The sequence below is a fragment of the Hydra vulgaris genome, chromosome 01 (assembly GCF_038396675.1).
Source record: "Hydra vulgaris chromosome 01, alternate assembly HydraT2T_AEP".
Classification (NCBI taxonomy): Eukaryota; Metazoa; Cnidaria; class Hydrozoa; order Anthoathecata; family Hydridae; genus Hydra; species Hydra vulgaris.
The window spans coordinates 12,352,501-12,372,787 of NC_088920.1; the positions used below are offsets into that span (position 1 = coordinate 12,352,501).

Here is a 20,287-nt window from a genome sequence, read left to right on the forward strand (position 1 = left end):
TATGGGGCGATAGTTATTAACATTTGATAAATCTCCTCCTTTGAATATCGGTGTAACTTTTGCTATTTCCAACTGATCAGGAAAAACTCCTTGTCTTAATGAAGATGAAAAAATCTTAAAAAGAATTAAGCATCTGCGTATCGTTATCGAAATATCGAAACTAACCGATATTTTTTACGATAATGGGTTTCGATATGAATTGCTATAATCCGATATGTTTTGATATGATTTCGATAAAATATCGTTTGGTTTTCGATATGCACGATATCAGCGTCTCTTAATTTATTGATAAAAATATTGATAAAAATTAATAATCGCGTAATTTTGAATGCCATTTTTTAGATTAAATTGTTAAAAACGGCTCAGGTGGTTAGGAAAACAATCCAACTGTTTAGTTTTTTAAATAAAAACATACCGTGGCGTGACCTAACAAAGTCCTATGCTTTAAGAAAGTCCTAATTTAAGAAATGACAAATTTCGTATATATAAAAGAAACATTTGCGGAAAATAATTTTATTGTTTTAACTTGATATATGGGGTCATGATGATTTTCTAATTATATTGATGTTTTAATCGTTTGTGGGTAAATCAATTTTTAATTACAAAAATTGCAGTAATTTTTAATTGAAATCACGTGACAATTGAATCAAGTTACTATTCTCAAATCATTCTTTAAGCGACCATCAAATATTAAAATATTTTCACATGCTCTATTTCTTATCAAAACATGTTACATACTGATCGTTTAAATGCCTTATATCCCATAAATCAGTACATATTTATATATATCTATATATATATATATATATATATATATATATATATATATATATATATATTATATATATATATATATATATATATATATATATATATATATATATATGTATATATATATGTATATATATATATATATATATATATATATATATATATATATACATATATATATATATATATATATATATATATATATATATATATATATATATATATATATATATATATATATATATATATGTATATATATATATATATATATATATATATATATATATACATATATATATATATATGTATATATATATATATATATATATATATATATATATATATATATATATATATATATATATATATATGTATATATAAATAAATATATATATATATGTTAATAATTTTATAAGCTGTTTGCAACAACTATCAAATTTTGTTTACTTTGGCAATTTTACCGTTACTTTGGCAATTTTACCGTTACTTGGGCAATTTTAAGTTGATCAGGGAAAACTCCTTGGCTAACGCAAGACGAAAAGATTTTAAATAGAATATTGTATGTATTTATTTGAACGTTTCCGTTGATACTGTCGAAACCTATTGCTTTATTTGGTTTAATTGTTTTGAAAGCAGCTTCAAATTCCTTATTGGATATTTCAATTCAATTAAGATTTGTTGTTTTTTGAGGTAAAAATTCAAAAGAATTACCAGTATATGGAGCAGTTTTTGCTTAGTTAGGCCCTGCTAAAATAAAATGCTTATTTAATTCAACTGCAATATCGCTTGAAGCATATAAAATTTTATCATTAACTTTAATACCGTTAGGCAAAGAGCCCGATTTAGTTTTAGCTTTACCAATGATGTCTCTTAAAACTTACCAAGTGCGTTTTTGAGTTTTTTTTTTTTTTTCAAGGAAGTCAAGATTTTTTTTTTCGAATTCTTTTCTTCGTCTTTCGAACTCTCTAGCATAATTTTTGTAAATGGTTTTATTTTCAACTGATTTGGATTTCATGTACTTAATATATAATTTTTGTTTAATTGTGGAAGATATTCTTAATACATCGGTTATCCATGGGGATGTTATTTTTTTAAGCTTTTGGTTTATTTCAATTTTAGAAAAATATGCGTCATAAATATCATAGAATGTTTTAAGAAAATTGCTATAAGCTAAGTTGGCGTCCTGAAAATGATCAATATGGTGCCAATGAAGCATTGATAATTGGTCATTAAATGATGCTAAATTTGCTTTGCTAAAAATTCGTTTACAAAAGCTATTTTTTTAGTTTAGTGTTAATTTAGTATCTGTGTTTATGGAGAAAAAAATCGGAAAATGATCTATGATTCCTTTTTTAAGAGAAATGCTCCGTTTTTAAATAAGTCATTGTAAAACTCTTTAATGTTGTATTTGACGTGATACTGTAAACAATGAAAACTAAAATCACCAATTAAATAGTTTAGTTTCTTTTCGTGGTTACTTTTTTTAAAAATAACTTTTTTTTGGTTTTGGTTACGGTTTCAATTACGGTTCGACTGAACCGAAATTAACTAGCTAATTGTAATAAAAACGTTTTTAAAAACTCTCTGGGAAAAAGTTTTTGAATACTCTTTAAATTACTTAGATATACATTATAAGGCTCTTAAAATAATTTTTTTTTTATAAGGAAAGATGTTAAAATTTTAGTTTGAATTAGTATTAAAATTGTAATTGAACAACATTTTGAAGAATGCCAAGGCCAAGGACCGAAATTTGGAATCACTTTGATGAAGAGGTCAGTACAACACCTGATGAAGAGCGACATGTTACTGCAAAATGCAAGTATTGTTTTGCAATTTGCAAGTTGACGGACAGAAACACTTCTGGCATGATATCACATTTGACAAGGAAGCATCCTATTCAGTTTGCAGCCCTGGAGAAAAAGCGCAATGTTCCTTTTGATGAGTTAGAACAGGTGCAATAAAGTTTAGAAACGTTTTTACTTTTTTAATTTAAATATTCATATGTGTTAGTTATTATTACTATTACAATACCAAGGTTTAACAAGATTAAACGATAAATATCAATAAATGCTATTGAATGTTTCAATATTAGGTATTTTAACAGGTTTCATAATAATTTTTAGACCTTCAATGAAGACGAGGTTTATAAGCAGGTCCGAGATGATAAGTCGCCATTAGTGTTGGGCAGTAAAGTTAAACAAGGAAGACTTTCCGGACCATCAGCAGAAAAGGTCTAAAATCTTAAGCACTGGGTCAAATACAAGCCACAAGACCGTGAACAGCTTAGAGGAGACATTGAAATTGTCAATTTTTTGGCCCGTTTAAATTTGCCATTCTCTTTGGTTGAACATGAAGCTTTTAAACATTTTGTTCGCTATTGGAACCCAAAAATGAATGCGAAGGCTGCAACTCCTGGTTCAAGTATGCAAAATTTTAATTGTTTTAGATAAATTTTATTTCGGGGTGGGGAGTCAATTCAAAGGGAGTTCCAAGAGAACTAAATTTTTTAAAAAGCTACTTTTTTAAGACCAATCCACACCAATTTTTATTTGGTTTTCCGGACAACATACAGCTGAAGCCATTGCTCTTCGTCTGGATAAGTATGTTTTAGTATTTTATTTTTATTAGGTTAAAGTTACTGTAAATTAAATTAACCGTTTGAATTATTTAGATAACTTTTTGTTACAAAAAAGCAAAACCCGCCATTTAGTTTAAAATCAATGACACAAATTAATACATTTATTTATATCTAAAAAAACAACAAAAGTATTAGTTTGTATTTTAAGTATTAACAAAGGTATTAGTTTGTATTTGCTTTTTAGGAATATCTCAGAGTTGGCCGGAAATAATGGAGTTTCGTCCGTTGTGTGTGTCCATGATTCAGCCACTAATATGAAGGCGGCAATTAACAAGTGCAATTTTGTAGATGCATCTCTTTTGTGTGCTGATCATCTTTTGAATTTGGTAGTTGAAGCAACTGTCAAAGAAACAAAAAGTTTTGACAGTTTGGATCTTCACGAAGCAATCCAAAGATCAACTGAATTAAGTTCAAGATGCCACAAGTCATTTTTGTACAAGGGAAGAGGTCTGAAAAAAACTGGGTGGATTTGATGAAGCCTATGAGGCACTGATTACTCAATCCAATACTTATCAGGAATGGATTGCTGAAACAAGATTATTTAATGAATGGTTACATGCTGAAATCCAAGATCTTGTTTCAGAAGACGATCCTTTCTATAATGTTGGAATGGAAGAAGCTCCTGCACTTATGGCTTCCTATTCTGGTCCGGCTCCACCTGCAAAGTCGGACATTGTCACTGAATAAGAAATATTTCAAAAACTCCGAGGGGTTGTTGGTGTGGACGTGCTGGAATTTTGAAGAGCAAATATGTACAAATTTTCTCTCCTTGCTCAAGCTGCTAAAAAATGGCTATGTGTACCTGCTTCCTCAGCATCTTCAGAAAGAGCCTTTAGTGCCGGTGGTGGAATCGTCTCTTATCAAAGAACAAAATTGCAGCCTGAACAAGTTGAAAAGTTGTTGTACATTTAGCAAAACTACCCTAAGATCCAGATCAAAAGATGGTTTCGAACAAGTCAGGATGAAAAAGAAGAATTGTTTGAAGAGGCTTCTACCAATGACTCTGAGAATTCAGCTGCTTCAAGTCAGGGACCTTCTACTTCAACTCTTACATCAGCAGTTGAAATGAATGACTAACTTAAATTGGTTCATTGCCTAAGTGGCGTCATTGGTCTATTTCACTGCTTAGAGTTTATAAAATTTGCCATATAGTGATGTAGTGATTTCAATAAACCTTGTCTTTGAGATTAAATTTTAATCTATTTCTTATATTAAGTCACAAGCACACACCTTAACATGTTAAACATGTCAAGCCAACAGTTTATCAAGTAAAACGTTGTTATTTTTAGTTGTTTTTTGCTTCAGCTCAAGTCTTAAATAAATTAAAAAATCAAAATTACAAATAAATTTTTATTTCTTTTTTTACATTAAATAGCGCACTTGTCAGTAAGTTTATTAAAGTTATTTAGGTTTTTAAAAAAATTATTTTTTTAGTCGGAAAAAGTAATATCGTAATGAACCGATAAGTATCGTTTTCGTTTGAGTTACGATCTTTATTGTAATTGAACGATAAATATCGTAATGAATCGATGAATATCGAAACTTTATCGTGCAAATTTTTTGGTTACGATATTATCGTAATATTAAAAAACTTGCGATACGCACATTCCGATATCTTATCGTATCGTATCGTAATAAGAAAAGTTCGAAACGCAGACCCTTAAAAAGAATGTCTTTAATAACTTAGTTTGAATTTTTTAATTATTTTGCTATTTATATCATCAAACTACTCGCTTTGTTTGGTTTTAGCCTTCTAAAAGCAATTTCAAATTCCTCAAGTGATAATTCAAGTGATAATTTAAAAGAATCAAGATTAGTTGTTGGTAAGGACGAGATATCAATTTTTTTTTTATATTTGTAATTTTTTTTGATAAATTAGGTCCAACTGAGACAAAAAATTTGTTTAGTTCAATTGCTATTTCATGAGAATCATATATGATTTCATAATTAATTTTAACGCTATTTTTAAAGCGCATGATTTAGATTTAGTGTTACCAGTAATTTCTTTTAGAACTTGCCATGTGCGTTTGGAATGAAATTTTGTTTTGCTTAAGTAAATTAGAATAGTATTTATTTATAGATTCTTTCAAAAACTTTCGCATAATTCTTGTAGATGGTTTTACTTAATTGCCCTAGCTTTTAAATATTTAATGTACAATTTTTGTTTGACTTTTGAAGATTTTTTTAGACTGTTCGTAATCCATGGCGATTTTACATTTTTGAGTTTTGGATTTATTTTATAGCTTTCTATTCACTCACTGACGAGTCCGCATTTTTTTTTTGTGGAGGCCAAAACTTCACAGCGCTTTTTGAAGCAATTCTTTTGATCGTACAGCCCTGAAATTTTACAAATAATCTTTTGCCGACTAACAATAGCTATATTTGTTACATTTGATTCAATAAGTCTTTTAGATTTACGATGCCCCACCTCCCCGTTGGTTAGATCTGGAACTCCAAAAAAAATATCGGAAACTGAGAGGGCATCAAAAAGTGTTAAGTATCAATATAAATTTAATTAAAAATTTTACAAATATTCCACTTGTTAATTTTAGACAAATAAAAATGCGTCCAAAAAAGAACAAATACATCAACCGAGAAGAAGACCCAACCAACATTTAAATTAATAAAAAAAAAATATGCTCCAAATATTTTTGTTAATTATTATATACAAAATTCAAATAAAAATTTTTATTGAATATTATTCATAATCAATAAGTATAATAAATAATAATATAAATAACTAAAAAGTAGAAAATAAAATAAATAAAAAAAACTTTTTAAAAATAGCTTTCTATTCAATCGACTAAAAAGTAGAAAATAACTTTTTTCTGTTTCTGGTACTCGTGGAAATCATGTACTTAGTAATAATCACTTTTGTAAAGCCAATACACAAAGTTTGGCGCCTTTTAAGTCAGATGCTTTCAAAATCAAATTCGTTTCAAATGTACATTAAGCTAAAGGCGCTAAACTTTCTATTCCTTTACTTCGATGAGTTTGTTTGTTTACATACGTACATGAATTGCCTTCAATGTCTTCCAGTATTGGCTTTACAAAAGTGATTATTACTAAGTACATGATTTCCACGAGTGCCAGAAACAGAAAAAAGTTATTTTCTACGTTTTAGTCGATTAAATAGAAAGCTATTTTTAAAAAGTTTTTTTTATTTATTTTATTACGTTTTGGAAAGTTAGCATCATATATTTCATAAAAGGGTTTTAGGAATTAGTTGTAAGCTAAGTTAACTTCAGATGAAGTGTTTATATTTTTCCAATGAAGCAATGACAGTTGCTTCCAAAACGATGATAAATTTGCTTGCGTTTAAAAAAGATTTGTTTGCTAATTGGTATTTCATTTTGTTTTTAATTTATAGAGAAAAAAATAGGGAAATGATCGGAGATGTCACTTTTAATAGTACCCTTTTTTAGAGATTCATTAATAATATCGTTTGTTATGATGTTATCAATTAGCGAAGCTGTTTTTTCGGTGATTCTAGTTGGTTTATCTATTAATGGAAACATTCCATTTTTAAATAAATCGTTATAAAATTTTGTTATGGTGTACTTGATGCGGTATTCCAAATAATTTAAGTTGAAATCACCAATTAAATAGTTTAGCTTTTTTTTTTTATAATTGTTGTAATTAAATAATTGTTAAAACATTCATTTACGCCCGAAGGTGGGCAATAGCAACAACTTAAAAGTAAATTTTCAGTTTTTTTGGTTAAAATTTACATTGTTAGAATCTCTTTATCGTCTTCAGAAATGCACATGTCAAACCTCGTAAAAAAATTAAAAACTTTCATTTTTTATTTATATATTCATAAATAAGCATACCCGCCACCTTGCTTTTTCGCTTTACGCGCGAGTTATATTATTTTAAAACCAGGCAAGTGGATATTTGAATTAGAATTTACTTTATCAGAATCGCACCATGTTTAGGTTATACAAATTAAGTTTAAAATGTTCAGGGTATCTTTCATACTTTCATAAAAAAACTTTCAAAATTTTTTATTAGACTTCTAATATTCTAATTTTTAGACTTCTAATATTCTAATAATTTTTTTTCGACTTCTAATATTCTAATATACAAAACATTTAAGAGGTCACGCTCTAAGAATTCTTTTATTTCATTAGCGTAGTGGAATTACTTTGTAATGCACGTGGAATTTTGTAAAGCAAGTGGAATTACTATGTAATGCAAGTGGAATTACTTTGTAATGCACGTGCTTCGCCGAAATAATTTAGATCTGGGTCTGATCTTTCATCAATAAAATAGTGATTGTGAAATTAAATGACGTTAATTCAAAATCATTAACTAGAACGGAATCCATTTTAGTGATAAAGAACTCTAAAATTCTAAAATGTTAAAAATAAAAGAATTCTTATTTCAAAAAATCACGCGCTATCAATATATTGTAAACAACTTTCGCATATTTTCCTTTTGTTCGTAGTTATTTAGCTTCTATAAACAATTTCTTTCTTATTTTCGTTGTTCTCTCGCTCTAATCTTCGTTTATGTAAATGTTTATCTTTATAATTTAGGATTTTTACAACTATAGTTCTGTTTTTTAATTTTGCATCATGTTCTTTTTTTCTAATTCGATGTGCTCGTTCGATTACAATACTCTACAATACCAAGTTTTGAGTTTAACAAGTCTTGTATTTTTATCTCGCTCCATTGCCAAGTTTCATTATCACTTTTCTTTGATACCGCTAAACCTTAAACTATTTTGCCGACTGCGATCCTCTACTTCTGCTAGTTTGTCTTTAATCGTATTATTGCTCTGCTCAGGTCAATGCTAGAATTATTTAAAGTTGATGTTGCTATATATATATATATATATATATATATATATATATATATATATATATATATATATATATATATATATATATATATATATATATATATATGTATATATATATATATATATATATATATATATATATATATATATATATATATATATATACATGTTTTATATTTTCTTACTTTACTAACATATTATAAATCATCTTTTTTTTATTCAATTTTTAAACTCACTCATTTTGTTTTTTTCTTTTACAGCATTTTATTTAAGTTGCTTTCTTGTTGGGTTTTTTTTTGTGTCAGCGCAAAACACACTCAAGGTCATAATAAAAGAAATTGTTAAGAAAAGTAATTAAAACAAACTAGAAACTTTAGGCGTTTTAGTTTAGCGTAAATAAATAGAATCGCTGTTAAATAATAAACAAAAAAATAGTAAAAAAAACTTTTTAAAATCAACATTTTGAAAATGGACTTAAAGGTAAAAAAAAAAGCTATTTCACTGGACCCAAGGAATTTGTGTATGTACACAACCTGAAATATCCATTAAAGTCAATTACTGAGAATGTTGGGCAACTAAGTACAACTCGTTCCTATTGGCGCCCAATATTTTCAGTTTTTTTTTTCTTTTTAGTCCATTGTTAAAATGTTAGTTTTCTATATATTTTTTTAAGTTGATGTTATAAAATTCCTTCGTAAAATTCGCATTGTTTCCATATTTGGTAAGATATTTTATGGTTGAGTGACATAAGATTTTTTATTGTCGAATTAGATCTTGAAATTAAATTATTTTCATGGTCGAATTAGAAGTTGAAATAATTTCAATATAATCTCTTGATAACTCTGCACGCTATTTCAAAGACATTCTACAGGTAAAAATCTAAGCTTAAATTTTTTTAAAATATTGTTAAAATCAGATTTTAAAACTGAAAAAATCAAATTAAACTTTATTCGAAAAAAATATGGACTTGTTAAAATATTTGTAATCGCAAACTATAATTTTACTTATATTATAAAAGATTACAAAGTATTTTTAAGCTATAAAGTATTTTTAATGTCATAAAATTAATAGCATATATTTTATAATATATTATATTCTATTATTAATTATATTCGATTATTAGTAGAAATGTATATGTATATATATATCTGTGTGTGTGTTATGTGTATATATATCGGTACGTGCATATATGTATATATATATATATATATATATATATATATATATATATATATATATATATATATATATATATATATATATATATATATATATATATATATATATATCTGTGTGTGTTATATGTATATATATATATATATATATATATATATGCGTGCGTGTGCTGGCGTATATAATTTCTTTTTCAATTGCCGTATCACATTATATTTATGCTGATCACATTATATCTATAACATTGTATATTGATGAATCGTTAGGAATATTTCGAATGTATACAATTCGAAAAAAAAACCGAGTAACAAAAATATAACAAAATTTAAAATTTCTTAAATTTTATTTATTTGAACAATTATTAAATTAAAATTATAAATTTTATTTTCAGTATTCATATTTTTTTAGTTTTCATATTCATATTTTCAGTTTTTTGGAATGAAAGTAAACTTTTTACATGTTAGTCAAAAGGTGAACGAACCTCATTTATTCCATATGAGTCACACAAATTACTTTTTACGTTAGTCTAAAGTAAACAATGAGGTATTTTGTTTATATAAATAACAATTTTTACCCTGCGTGTGATATAAACTGCATTTTTGAACATGGCCGACGACACGGGTTTCAAAGTAGAGGGGCACAACTGTCTTTTTCTAAAAAAAGACCTCTATATCTAGAGTTTTTTCTAAAAAAAAAAAAAGGTCCTTTAGAAATAAAGTGTGTCGTCAGCCCCATTGAAAAATATCCCCAAATACCCCTTCGTTTTTGAGGGGTGAAGTGGGACAAAGGAAATTAATTGATGTCTCATTTATTCCCCATCACTTTTTTGTATTTATTTGTAAAAAACTCTAGAAGATTATAATAAAGGTTACGTGATTTACAATTTTATTTGTTTTTTAAATATATTTTCCGTTAAGATATCGTTAATTACCTGCTTATTCCACTTTACTCACACTTGTCCCACTTTACCCCAATAGTACGGTTTTTCTAAAAAATATGTACTTTATTATACTACCTATATTGATCTATTGTTAATCTTGAGACATGTGGGGCTATTGTAAATCCATATTATTCTATTGTTAATCTTGGGGCATGGAATCAGTATCCGAAACAATGCTTTATTTATTAAAACTTGTATGGTTCAGTTCATACATTATATAAAAAAGATATTAAAATAATTCTAGAAGTATTTTTAATGTACCACTTCTCCCCACTCCATCTACATTGGCATCGGCACCGGCATCGAAAACTATCAGTCGATCCCAATTGTTTTCAGAATATTATATATTTTTAATTTCGTTTTTCTATATTGTAAACAAAAATAAAACAATTATTTAAAGGCAACGTATAAGCGGAAAAGAGAGGTTTAAAATCTAGCAATTAATGTGAATTTAAAACAAGATCGCTTGATGTCCTTTTCCTATGCTTATTAAATATGTCCTCAAGGTTATGTTGATATGTCCTCAAGGTTTTGTTGATGTTTTTTTGTCTTGAGTAACTGTTATCACACTCTTTGCTTTTATCATTTTCTTTACTGGCTGAAGGAGGTCCAATAACATTGATTTTTTTCTCTGCTAATTTTTTAAAATTATTTTATATTTTATATTTTACAAATTTAGATCTATATTTTAAAAAAACTTTTGGATGCTTTGTTTTTATTATTATTTTTTTATTTGATGTTTCTCCCACTGATGTTTTTATTTTACAAAATTTACATATTGCTTTTAAAGCAATATGTAAATTGCACAAAAGTTAGAGCGCTTGCCTTAAAGCAGGGTTCGAAGAGCCCTTGCCTTAAATCCAGGGCTCGAAGCGAGCTCTGGGCATGTTTCGCGCGATCGTTAAGCAAGGAAACGTAAACTTCTTAGTTTAACGCTTTTCCACGGTGACATGGTTCTTGACATCTTTTGATCTTGAGATCTTTTCACACATTGAAAAACGCTCTTTTCACACAGTGAATCGACTCATACAATCTAGCCGGACAATTCATAAAATCAATTTATAGAAAATCCCATGATATTACTGAGTACTCTCTAGAGAAAAATTCCAAGCATTAATGAGTACACGCGTTTTAAATCATTAGCGTTTAAGTGTCACTTAAGGATAAACATTTTTGTATAAAAGTTAGCTGCGATGTCGCTGTGTAACAACGTATAACTAATTTATTGTGAATAATTCACAATTTATAATTATTATAATTAAAATTTGTTTATATGGCTGCAATACCACAAAATGATTTGAATAACCAAAATGAACAGATTATTTACCAATTTAAAAATTGTACTTATTTTTAATTTAGGTTCAAAAAAATTAAAATGAATTTGGATCATTGTTTTAAACTGTTGATAGCTTTGTTGTTTATACCTTATTTGGCTATAGCTATGATTGAAAATACAAACGAAACAGCCATTGTCACAAAGGCTTCTTTGCTCGAAAAATGTGATAGTCTTGATTGTTTAAGTCGTCCATCACGTTTAAATTGTAAAAAAAAAAAATGTAACCAAAAATGCACTGATTTAACTAATCCTTGTTACCTTGTTTGTAACAAAATGGACATTAAATGCAATCAAAATTGCGAAGAGAACAACTGCAAGCAGTTATGCGAAACAAAAGAATGTAAGATGAGTTGTTATCATACAAATAAATGTATCCAAATAGCTGGTGCTGTTAATAAATATGGAAGTCACCATCTTAAATGCACTACTAGTTCATTAGAGGTAAGTTTTTTAATTTTACAAATTTACATTTTATTTTTACAATTTTTAGAATTACTAATTTTTTTGTTAAAGAACTTACTTAAATGTTTTTATAAATTCCACGAAATAAACTCAATTTTAAAGATTAAATTCGATGTATAACTTACAAACAAGTATCAATAAAGTTTATTATAGGGAGTTTATTATAGGCTTACATTAGTATTATTATTTTATCTTGTGTAATGTATTGATAATAAACTTAAAGAATGTAATTTTTAATATATTTGCCTTAAAGACTTTTGAGAAACTAAGAAAACGGCATTTCAATCTATATCCCGGAATAATGGGCTTTCTCGCAGCCTCTCTGTTAGCGCAGCGTTAATTAGCGGGGATAAGTTAATTAGGAGTTGCGAGCATGTCACACGTCGTCAGCGGGCAATTATCAATTAGACAATACTTGTTGATCAAATAAATTTTTTTCATCATAAACACTCGTTGTAAAGCAAACACTACATACAAAACAGGACGCAAAAATTATTTATCTTTTTTAATATTTTTTATCTTTTATTTTTATTTTATTTTTATCTATTTTAATGTTTTTTATTTTATACGTTTGTTAACTTTCTTATTTATATTTTCAAAAATTCTTTTCTGATCATTGACTAAAAAAATTGCTGAAAAAACACCTGAAAAAGTTTAACGTAGTTTAACAAGTTGAACAAATTCAAAATTTTTGTTAGTCAACTAACATTAAATAAATTATATTTTAAACTGTAAGATCTAGATTACATCAAATCGCTATTTTTTGAATCCTAAATGATAGCTGTATTATCACGTTTAAACAGATAACCCATGTTTGAGGACAGAAACAAAAGTTATTTTTCTCAATAATGACGTACAGAACCTATGATTGATTTGTTTTTTCACATCAAAATTATTTTCTTACTGGAGAATACAACTTCGAGCTTGCAACCACCAAAATGTTGGGGTCATTCAAAATTTGAACGTCAAGTACTGAATGAGGTTTCTTCAAACCTTTGCTTGCAAGAGTCTAGGAAGTCGCATCTGCAATACAAACTGTCAAGAGTGTAAATGAACTTGTGTCGATTCAATTGATGCAAGAAGCGTAAAAAGAAGTAATCAACGTTGTGCAAGAAATGCGGCAATAAAAAAAACATTGCGCTGATTGAAGTCGAAGGAAATAATAGACTTGAAGAAGAAAGTCGATTGAAGTCGAGTAGAGTTTAAAAAACTCTACTCGACTTAACTCTACTTCAAAAAGAGTTTAGAAATATTGTGGTGCAAAAAAAACACACGGAAAAAAACATATACTGAAACTTTTTAGTCCCTGTGTAATAAGTAAATATATTTTATCGTTGCGATGAAAAAGAAAATTAGCCATGACCTTAAATGTAAAAGCGACGCAAATAACAAAACAAGCGAATCGATTATATTAATAAACATAGTTCGCGATATATTTCAAGAAATGTTTGACAGAAACAGAAAGACATCTTCAACATCATAAGCGGAAAACCTAAAACTAACAAATGATAATTTTGACGAGGTACTTAAAGAAGCATCTAATCTAAAGAAAGATGTGAAATGCTAGAAAAGGAGCACGGAAAATTAAAAGCTGAACTAAAAAAAATTAATGAAAAAATAAAAAATTTAGAGCATATTAATAAAGATATCGAAGAAAGTTTAAATGTCACGCAGGAAATTCAGAAAAAAAAAATGATTTAATTCAAACTTTGAATTCAATTAAAATCAAGAAAAAAAATTGATGCTAGTGACTAATTAAACAATCTTGGTGTTGACTGTCTATTATTTTGTTTTAACAACTTTTTGTCTATTGTTTAAATTTAATGACTTATTGTAACAATTTAAAACTTTTAATCAAAAGGTGAGGCTAATAAATTAATTTTTTATCCACAAAAAAAATTGAATTCGAAGAAGATAAAAATTAAAAGTTTGATGCTCTTTTAAAGAAATATACAACGGATTTATTTACCGTAGAATATGCTAATTTTAAAGAATATTTTTCAGCGTCTAAGATAAATGAAAAATTTTAGATAACGTCTAAGATAAAGATAAATTTTAGCCAACGGTCATTGAATTTGAAATTGATCGGCAAAAACTGGTCAAAAAAGACGATTCAGGACACAAAAATTTTAAGTTCTATCTAGACGAAGAGATTTCAATGATGTTGAAATAAATAGCGAGAAAAACGAGTTGCAACAAGAAAGCATGTAGGGGAAGGTTGCATAAGTTGGAGCATGTTAACAGTACACCATTATAATATTTATATCTATTCTTGCAGATTATTATTATTTAGTCTTTCCTCTTAAAGAATAATAATGAATAGTTCATTTAAAAAAAAAATCTTTATACCAAAAATTGCGTTATTTTCAACACACCCAATCATCTCATCTTAGGAAACAAATTTCCTAAGCAGGGCCGATGATACGGATTTCGGAGTAGGGGAGCACAATCGTCAATTAAAAAAAAAAGTCTTATTTATTTAGAGTTTTCTTTAAAAAAAAAAGGTACTTTAGAAAAAAATGTTTGGGGGAGGGGGGACACGTGCCCTCCGGTCCCCCGTTGTCATCGACTCTGCTAAGATGTGCTTTTTTCAATTGAACTCAAAAACCTCAAAATAACAAAAAAATAATCACGAAAAAAAAAAATTAAATTAAATTGTATCTTTAAGTACTATACTAAAGTAAAAAGTAACATTAATCTCAAATATAAAAAAACATTAACAAATCTTGCCTATGGGGTCGAACATAAATTATGTCACGCAATTTTAGACATTTTTTGACCCCTCCATCAACCCTTCCCCCCCCTCGTCACATTGTAACACTTTAGTAACAAGTTTCATATGAGTTCATATTGAGCGTCTCAAAACGTATCATATTAAGCAACTTTACCAAGCACTATCATAATTTAAACAGCATGACAACAACGTATGTATTATCTCAAATAACCCAAGGAATTTGCAGAAGATAAGCATAAAGTATAGACGATATAATAAATTTTTAATGATCTTTTTTCGTTCTGACGTAATTAAAAAATATTGAATTATAAAAAATTATAACGGGGGTGGTAAGCTTTTTTAACAATAAAACAATTAAAAGATATTATCTATACAAAAAAGAAATTGAAATAAATAACACCGTCGAACTTGTATGAATATACTTAGTCAAAAAAATTTGCAAAAAACATCAGTAGTCTACCCGTAAAAGAGGTTATACCTTCTTAGGAACTTGCTCATCTTATACAACCTTCCGCTATTTCAATGAAATAACAACGATGCTTGATAAACTTTGCGTACAAATTTCGAAAGCAGTTTCAAGATGAAGCAACGCCCAGTGGGGTAGAATAGCTTCAAAACAAGTTAAATAATTGTTTTAAGGATGCTTATTTGACTTCAGAAAAATTACTTCATAGATTTTTAAATATTTATATTAATATAAATGAGACTCATTTTTATTAGAAATAAAAATGAGTCTCATTTTTATCTCCATCATCTTACTGCTAATATTTGGTGTAAGTTGGTTTTTAACTTGATTCAATGCTATAAAGCATTAAATTGGATATTAATAAACCTAAGCTAGTTTATTAATAAATTTAAATCATTCAATACCTACATGCAAAAAAATACTTTTCAAGATAAAATACCAACGCAATTTTATCTTTGACTGTTAGCACTAATTACCGATACCTGAACTAATTATAACAATCCCGATACCTGAATTAATTGTAACAATCTCGATACCTGAATTAATTGTAACAATTCTTAAAACACTAAATTTATTTTTACTTATTAACTTTTTTTTGTTATGTAAAATTTCTTCCCTCCCTAATTTGTTGATATTTTAGGAGGTGATTTGTAATACTTGATACAGGGCTTTGGCTAGCCAACTACAAGTTTCATTTGACAGTTTAACGAAATTATTAAACGTAATTCTTGATAAATAGTTTCATTTCATTTTTAATTTTACAGGGTTGTGTTCAAGAGTGCAGTGGGAAATGCAATATGCTATGTAGTAGCGAAGGTACATGTAAGCAAACATTAACATCGGTACCATATTGTGGAGGGATAGAATATAGCATAGCTGCATGCAGTTCTGATACGTCGTGTCTTCAACACTGCAATGGTCAGTTATGTGTCTTTACTTGCGACTCTCCGGTATGTCAAATCAGTACAACCGGTCTAGCCGTAGTAATATTCTTCATGTCTTCGCGAGTTAAAAAGGTAACACTGCACTGCAATTATGAAATAGTATCGTGGAATAATTGGAACAACACACAAAATTATCGGTTGTGCCATTGTATGGATGAATCAAGTGTTGCTTTGACTCACGAAAGCCCTCCAGAGTGTGAGGAGAGTCCTTCTTATCAGGTCCCATCTCATATTCAGCAGTTCGAGAAAAATAGATCTGATTTAATTTCAGAAGTATCTCAAAATTCAACACAGGATCCTTTAGAAAGTTACTCCTTACTATTAAGTTTGGAACAAGAATTAGATGAAACTATATCAACCTTAAATAATGTATCTGCTCTATCAAATGCATCTAAACAGATAAAGTGCAGTTTTTGGTCAATGTTTTATTTAAAATACGTTTTGTTTATTAATTTGATAAAGTTTTTAAATTTTTTATTAAATTAGGGTACTAAACGACGTTATATACGCCCTAATAATTTGTTTTATTAGTAGCTTGTTTTGTTGTAGTGTTGTAGTAAAACGGATTATTGATTTTGAAAGTTTGTTATACTTCGTGCTCTTCCCTTTTTGTCAAAGTATTTTAATTTTTGCTTTTTATGTAAATGCCTTGATACTGATTTTATATTACAAGATTTTTATTGAAATATATATTTTACCTTTAACAATTTGTTTTGATTTCTTTTTAATTTCTTTTATTTAAACTGACAAAGTGCAGTTTTTGGTTAATGTTTTATTTAAAATACGTTTTGTTTACTAATTTGATAAAGTTTTTAAATTTTTTATTAAATTAGGGTATTAAACGAAGTTATATACGCCTAATAATTTGTTTTATTAGTAGCTTGTTTTTGTTGTAGTGTTGTAGTAGAACGGAATATTGCTTTTTAAAATTTGTTATACTTCGTGCACCTCTTTTTTTGTCGAAGTATTTTAATTTTTGCTTTTTATGTAAATACTTTGATATTGATTTTATATTACAACATTTTTATTGAAATATATATTTTACCATTAACAATTTGTTTTTATTTCTTGTAGTATTAAATTAAATACAAAATAGACAGTAAGTAAACAAAAATGGAAAATGATTTAGGACCGTAATTTACTTCATTGACATAAATTCTCTCGTGGTACAAAGTAAAAAGACCGTATTCGTTTTCTTTCTTACCTATAACATCCTAACAAATTAATTAATAATTTTAGTACAAAGCTAAAAGACTGTATATGCTTAGTTATAATAAATAAATAAAGAATCATTAAAACCTCAGGAAAGGTTTTTTTGAAGTCAGTTGATATTAAAAATTTCTGAGCTGACTGGTTGGCTAAATACGTTATCTGTTTTTTAAGAATATCTGAAAATGGTAGTTTTGAAGTTACTGTCTATATTATAAGTAAGGCAGCATTATTAAATGAAATCGAGTTTTTCACAGCGGCAAATTTTACATTAATGCAGATTTCATAAGCGTTTAACAAATCAACTTAAACTAATTGTGAATAATGCAAAGACTGGACAATATCTTGTTCAATAGATATCATTGCCGGCCTGCTTCGGCTTTTTTGTGTCATTGTCGTTCTCGAATTGATTTTGATTAATTTTAACTTTGAAAAACTTCATCCAATGCAATACATTTGCATTTGATGTGTGTAGTTAACGACATAACTGCTTTATTTTACAAAACAATAAAAAATTCAACTCGATATTTATCTTTTCGATCAATCGTTTATCTATGATTTCATATTCAAGTTGTTTGTGCGCTTTCTTTTGTCACAAGCTTAATAATATTAAGGACATTTATATATTTAAATTTGCATTATTATCATGCAGGGAATCAAATAAAAAAATTAAAATCGCATCAGCAGTTACCAAATTCGCATCACATTTACCTACTGCTACTACAGCTATTTTGATCGAATGATTGCGTTCAAAAAATTTTTCAAAACTGAAACATAAACATCGTAAAAATAAAATAAGTTCCAGAGAGTTCAAGTCATTTAATGCTTGAACTCTCTGAAACTGAAAATTTTATAATTGAGTCTATCACTTTTAAAAATCTTTCAACCATTGTCACAATACTGTGACGGATCCAGGAGGAAGGTGGGGGAGGGGTATGCAACCCCCACTTCTCCATCCGAATCTGAAAAAGAAGTCCTAAAATAGCTTAGAAATTTTTTGTTGTTGAAACAAATTTTTTTTGTTGACCTTTTTTTTTGTTGTTGAAGACGTAAATTGATACAAATTTCAACACCCTCTCTCACCGAAAATTCCTTAATCCGTCACTTTGGGGTTCGTTTTGATAATCAATTTTGATTTCAGATTCACTAGAGTTGTTACTGGAAAAACTGGAATCATTTTTTAAAAGATCAATGTAACAAACATTAGGATTTCTTTCCTGTTTTTTAATTATCATTTCTTGGATAAATAACGCCTTTTACAGCCAATCAGTTGGCTGTAATGCTACACTTAAGTGCATGCCGTGGTTGTAACAGCGTCAGTGGTTGATGCAACAACATCTAAAATAATAATTCTGATTTTCTCTTTAAACTCTGAGTTTTTCTTTAACTAGGTCAATTGTAACTTCAGCTGTACAGCTTCCAAGAATTTTAACCAGGTTTAAATTAATTAATAACTTATTGAAATAAATATTGATATTTAAATATCTTCGATTGCGTAGACTGGTTCATTCAACAAGCACAAAACTAAATTCTATTTGTTTTGTCTTTACGGATAGTCCGTAAATTATGCAACGATAAGTTTATTTAAAAAGCAGAAGTAGGAGATTTATAAATGCGACGTTGATTAAACTTAGTTTAAACTTAGTTTAAGCTTTGATTAAACTTATTTTGAAGCGTTTTATCTTAGGTCTCTGCGAGGGAAAACTTTTGATCTCTTTCGTTTTGTTTATTAGTCAAATTTAGCGTTGCGTAATTTATGGACGATCCCTTACGTGATATTATCTTAACAATAAGTTCATTATTGTTAAAATAAAATTTGATCGTCATTTAAGTTTCTTTACCTAACATTAATGTTGTGATCTTTCAAATCTATAAATTGTCTATATCCAGAATTTATGAAGAATCTTTTCACTAAAAAATGGCACAATATTCATGAATTAGTTTCATCAGATTGTTTGTACCTTTTGGAAGATGATATTGTTTTTCACTTAATGCTTGACAAATCCATCAACGCTTGCAATTCTGGCCACTATCTCTGCTAAATACTGTTTTTTTTTAGAAAAACTTGATGCGAGAGACTTACTCGCTTTTGCAGGGATGGTATCACAGTTAGCTGAAACAACAATTCGATCATTATTTAAGTTTCTTTACCTAATATTAATGTTATGATCTTTCAAAGCTATAAATTGTCTAAATCAAGAATTTATGAAGAATCTTTTCACTAAAAATTCGTACGTATAAACCGTTGTTAGTAAAAAACTGATTCTACCTCGTAAAGGCTTCATATACAATGATACATGCTGCACGTTAACAGAAAACACCTCGCTCTGGAACACTCTAGAGCAGCCGTGACGCAGTGGTAGCGCACTTGCCTCAGAAACAAAGGATCCGTGGTTCAAACCCTACCTCTAAGCAAGTCTTGCAACATCGGTTAGGAACTTTAGCAGAAAGAGGGACATTGGTACCAGATTGTGGTGCAGTTAGTACAATAGGAAACGCAATCCCTCCATTTTTTTATTGTTTCAAGATTTCATTTCAAAGAAAGCACGATAAATGGTGGATCACCTGGATTTGTTGGGGCTGCAAACCCATCTGCGTGGATGAATGTTAAAACCATTTTAGAATGGATAAAGATTTCTATTCAAAATGCAAAATGTGATGTGTTCACCAGCTAACCCTTTGCTTTTACCTTTGACAACCATGAGAACCATGTTTCAATTGTGTGTTTAGATTGAGCTAAAAATATGGCATAGCTATACTGTCCTTTCTACGACATTGTAGTCACAAGCTGCAGCCATTAGATCAAT

At 28.2% G+C, this 20,287-nt stretch overlaps 1 protein-coding gene across 1 annotated transcript; it reads left to right on the forward strand.

The window, feature by feature from the left end:
- Positions 1-8,983: 8,983 nt before the first annotated feature.
- On the forward strand, positions 8,984-17,325 carry LOC105849631 (uncharacterized). The gene is made up of 3 exons (XM_065787418.1): positions 8,984-9,087; positions 11,689-12,106; positions 16,092-17,325. Exons 2-3 carry the CDS (start codon positions 11,705-11,707, stop codon positions 16,755-16,757), a joined length of 1,068 nt encoding a protein of 355 aa, XP_065643490.1. The 5' UTR covers positions 8,984-9,087; positions 11,689-11,704; the 3' UTR covers positions 16,758-17,325.
- Positions 17,326-20,287: the final 2,962 nt, after the last annotated feature.

Excerpts from the sequence above, each read along its gene's own strand:
- LOC105849631 (XM_065787418.1), top strand. The coding sequence starts at position 11,705 with ATGAATTTGGATCATTGTTTTAAACTGTTGATAGCTTTGTTGTTTATA. Across the intron at positions 12,107-16,091 it reads GCACTACTAGTTCATTAGAG|GGTTGTGTTCAAGAGTGCAG; the intron begins GTAAGTTTTTTA and ends TTAATTTTACAG.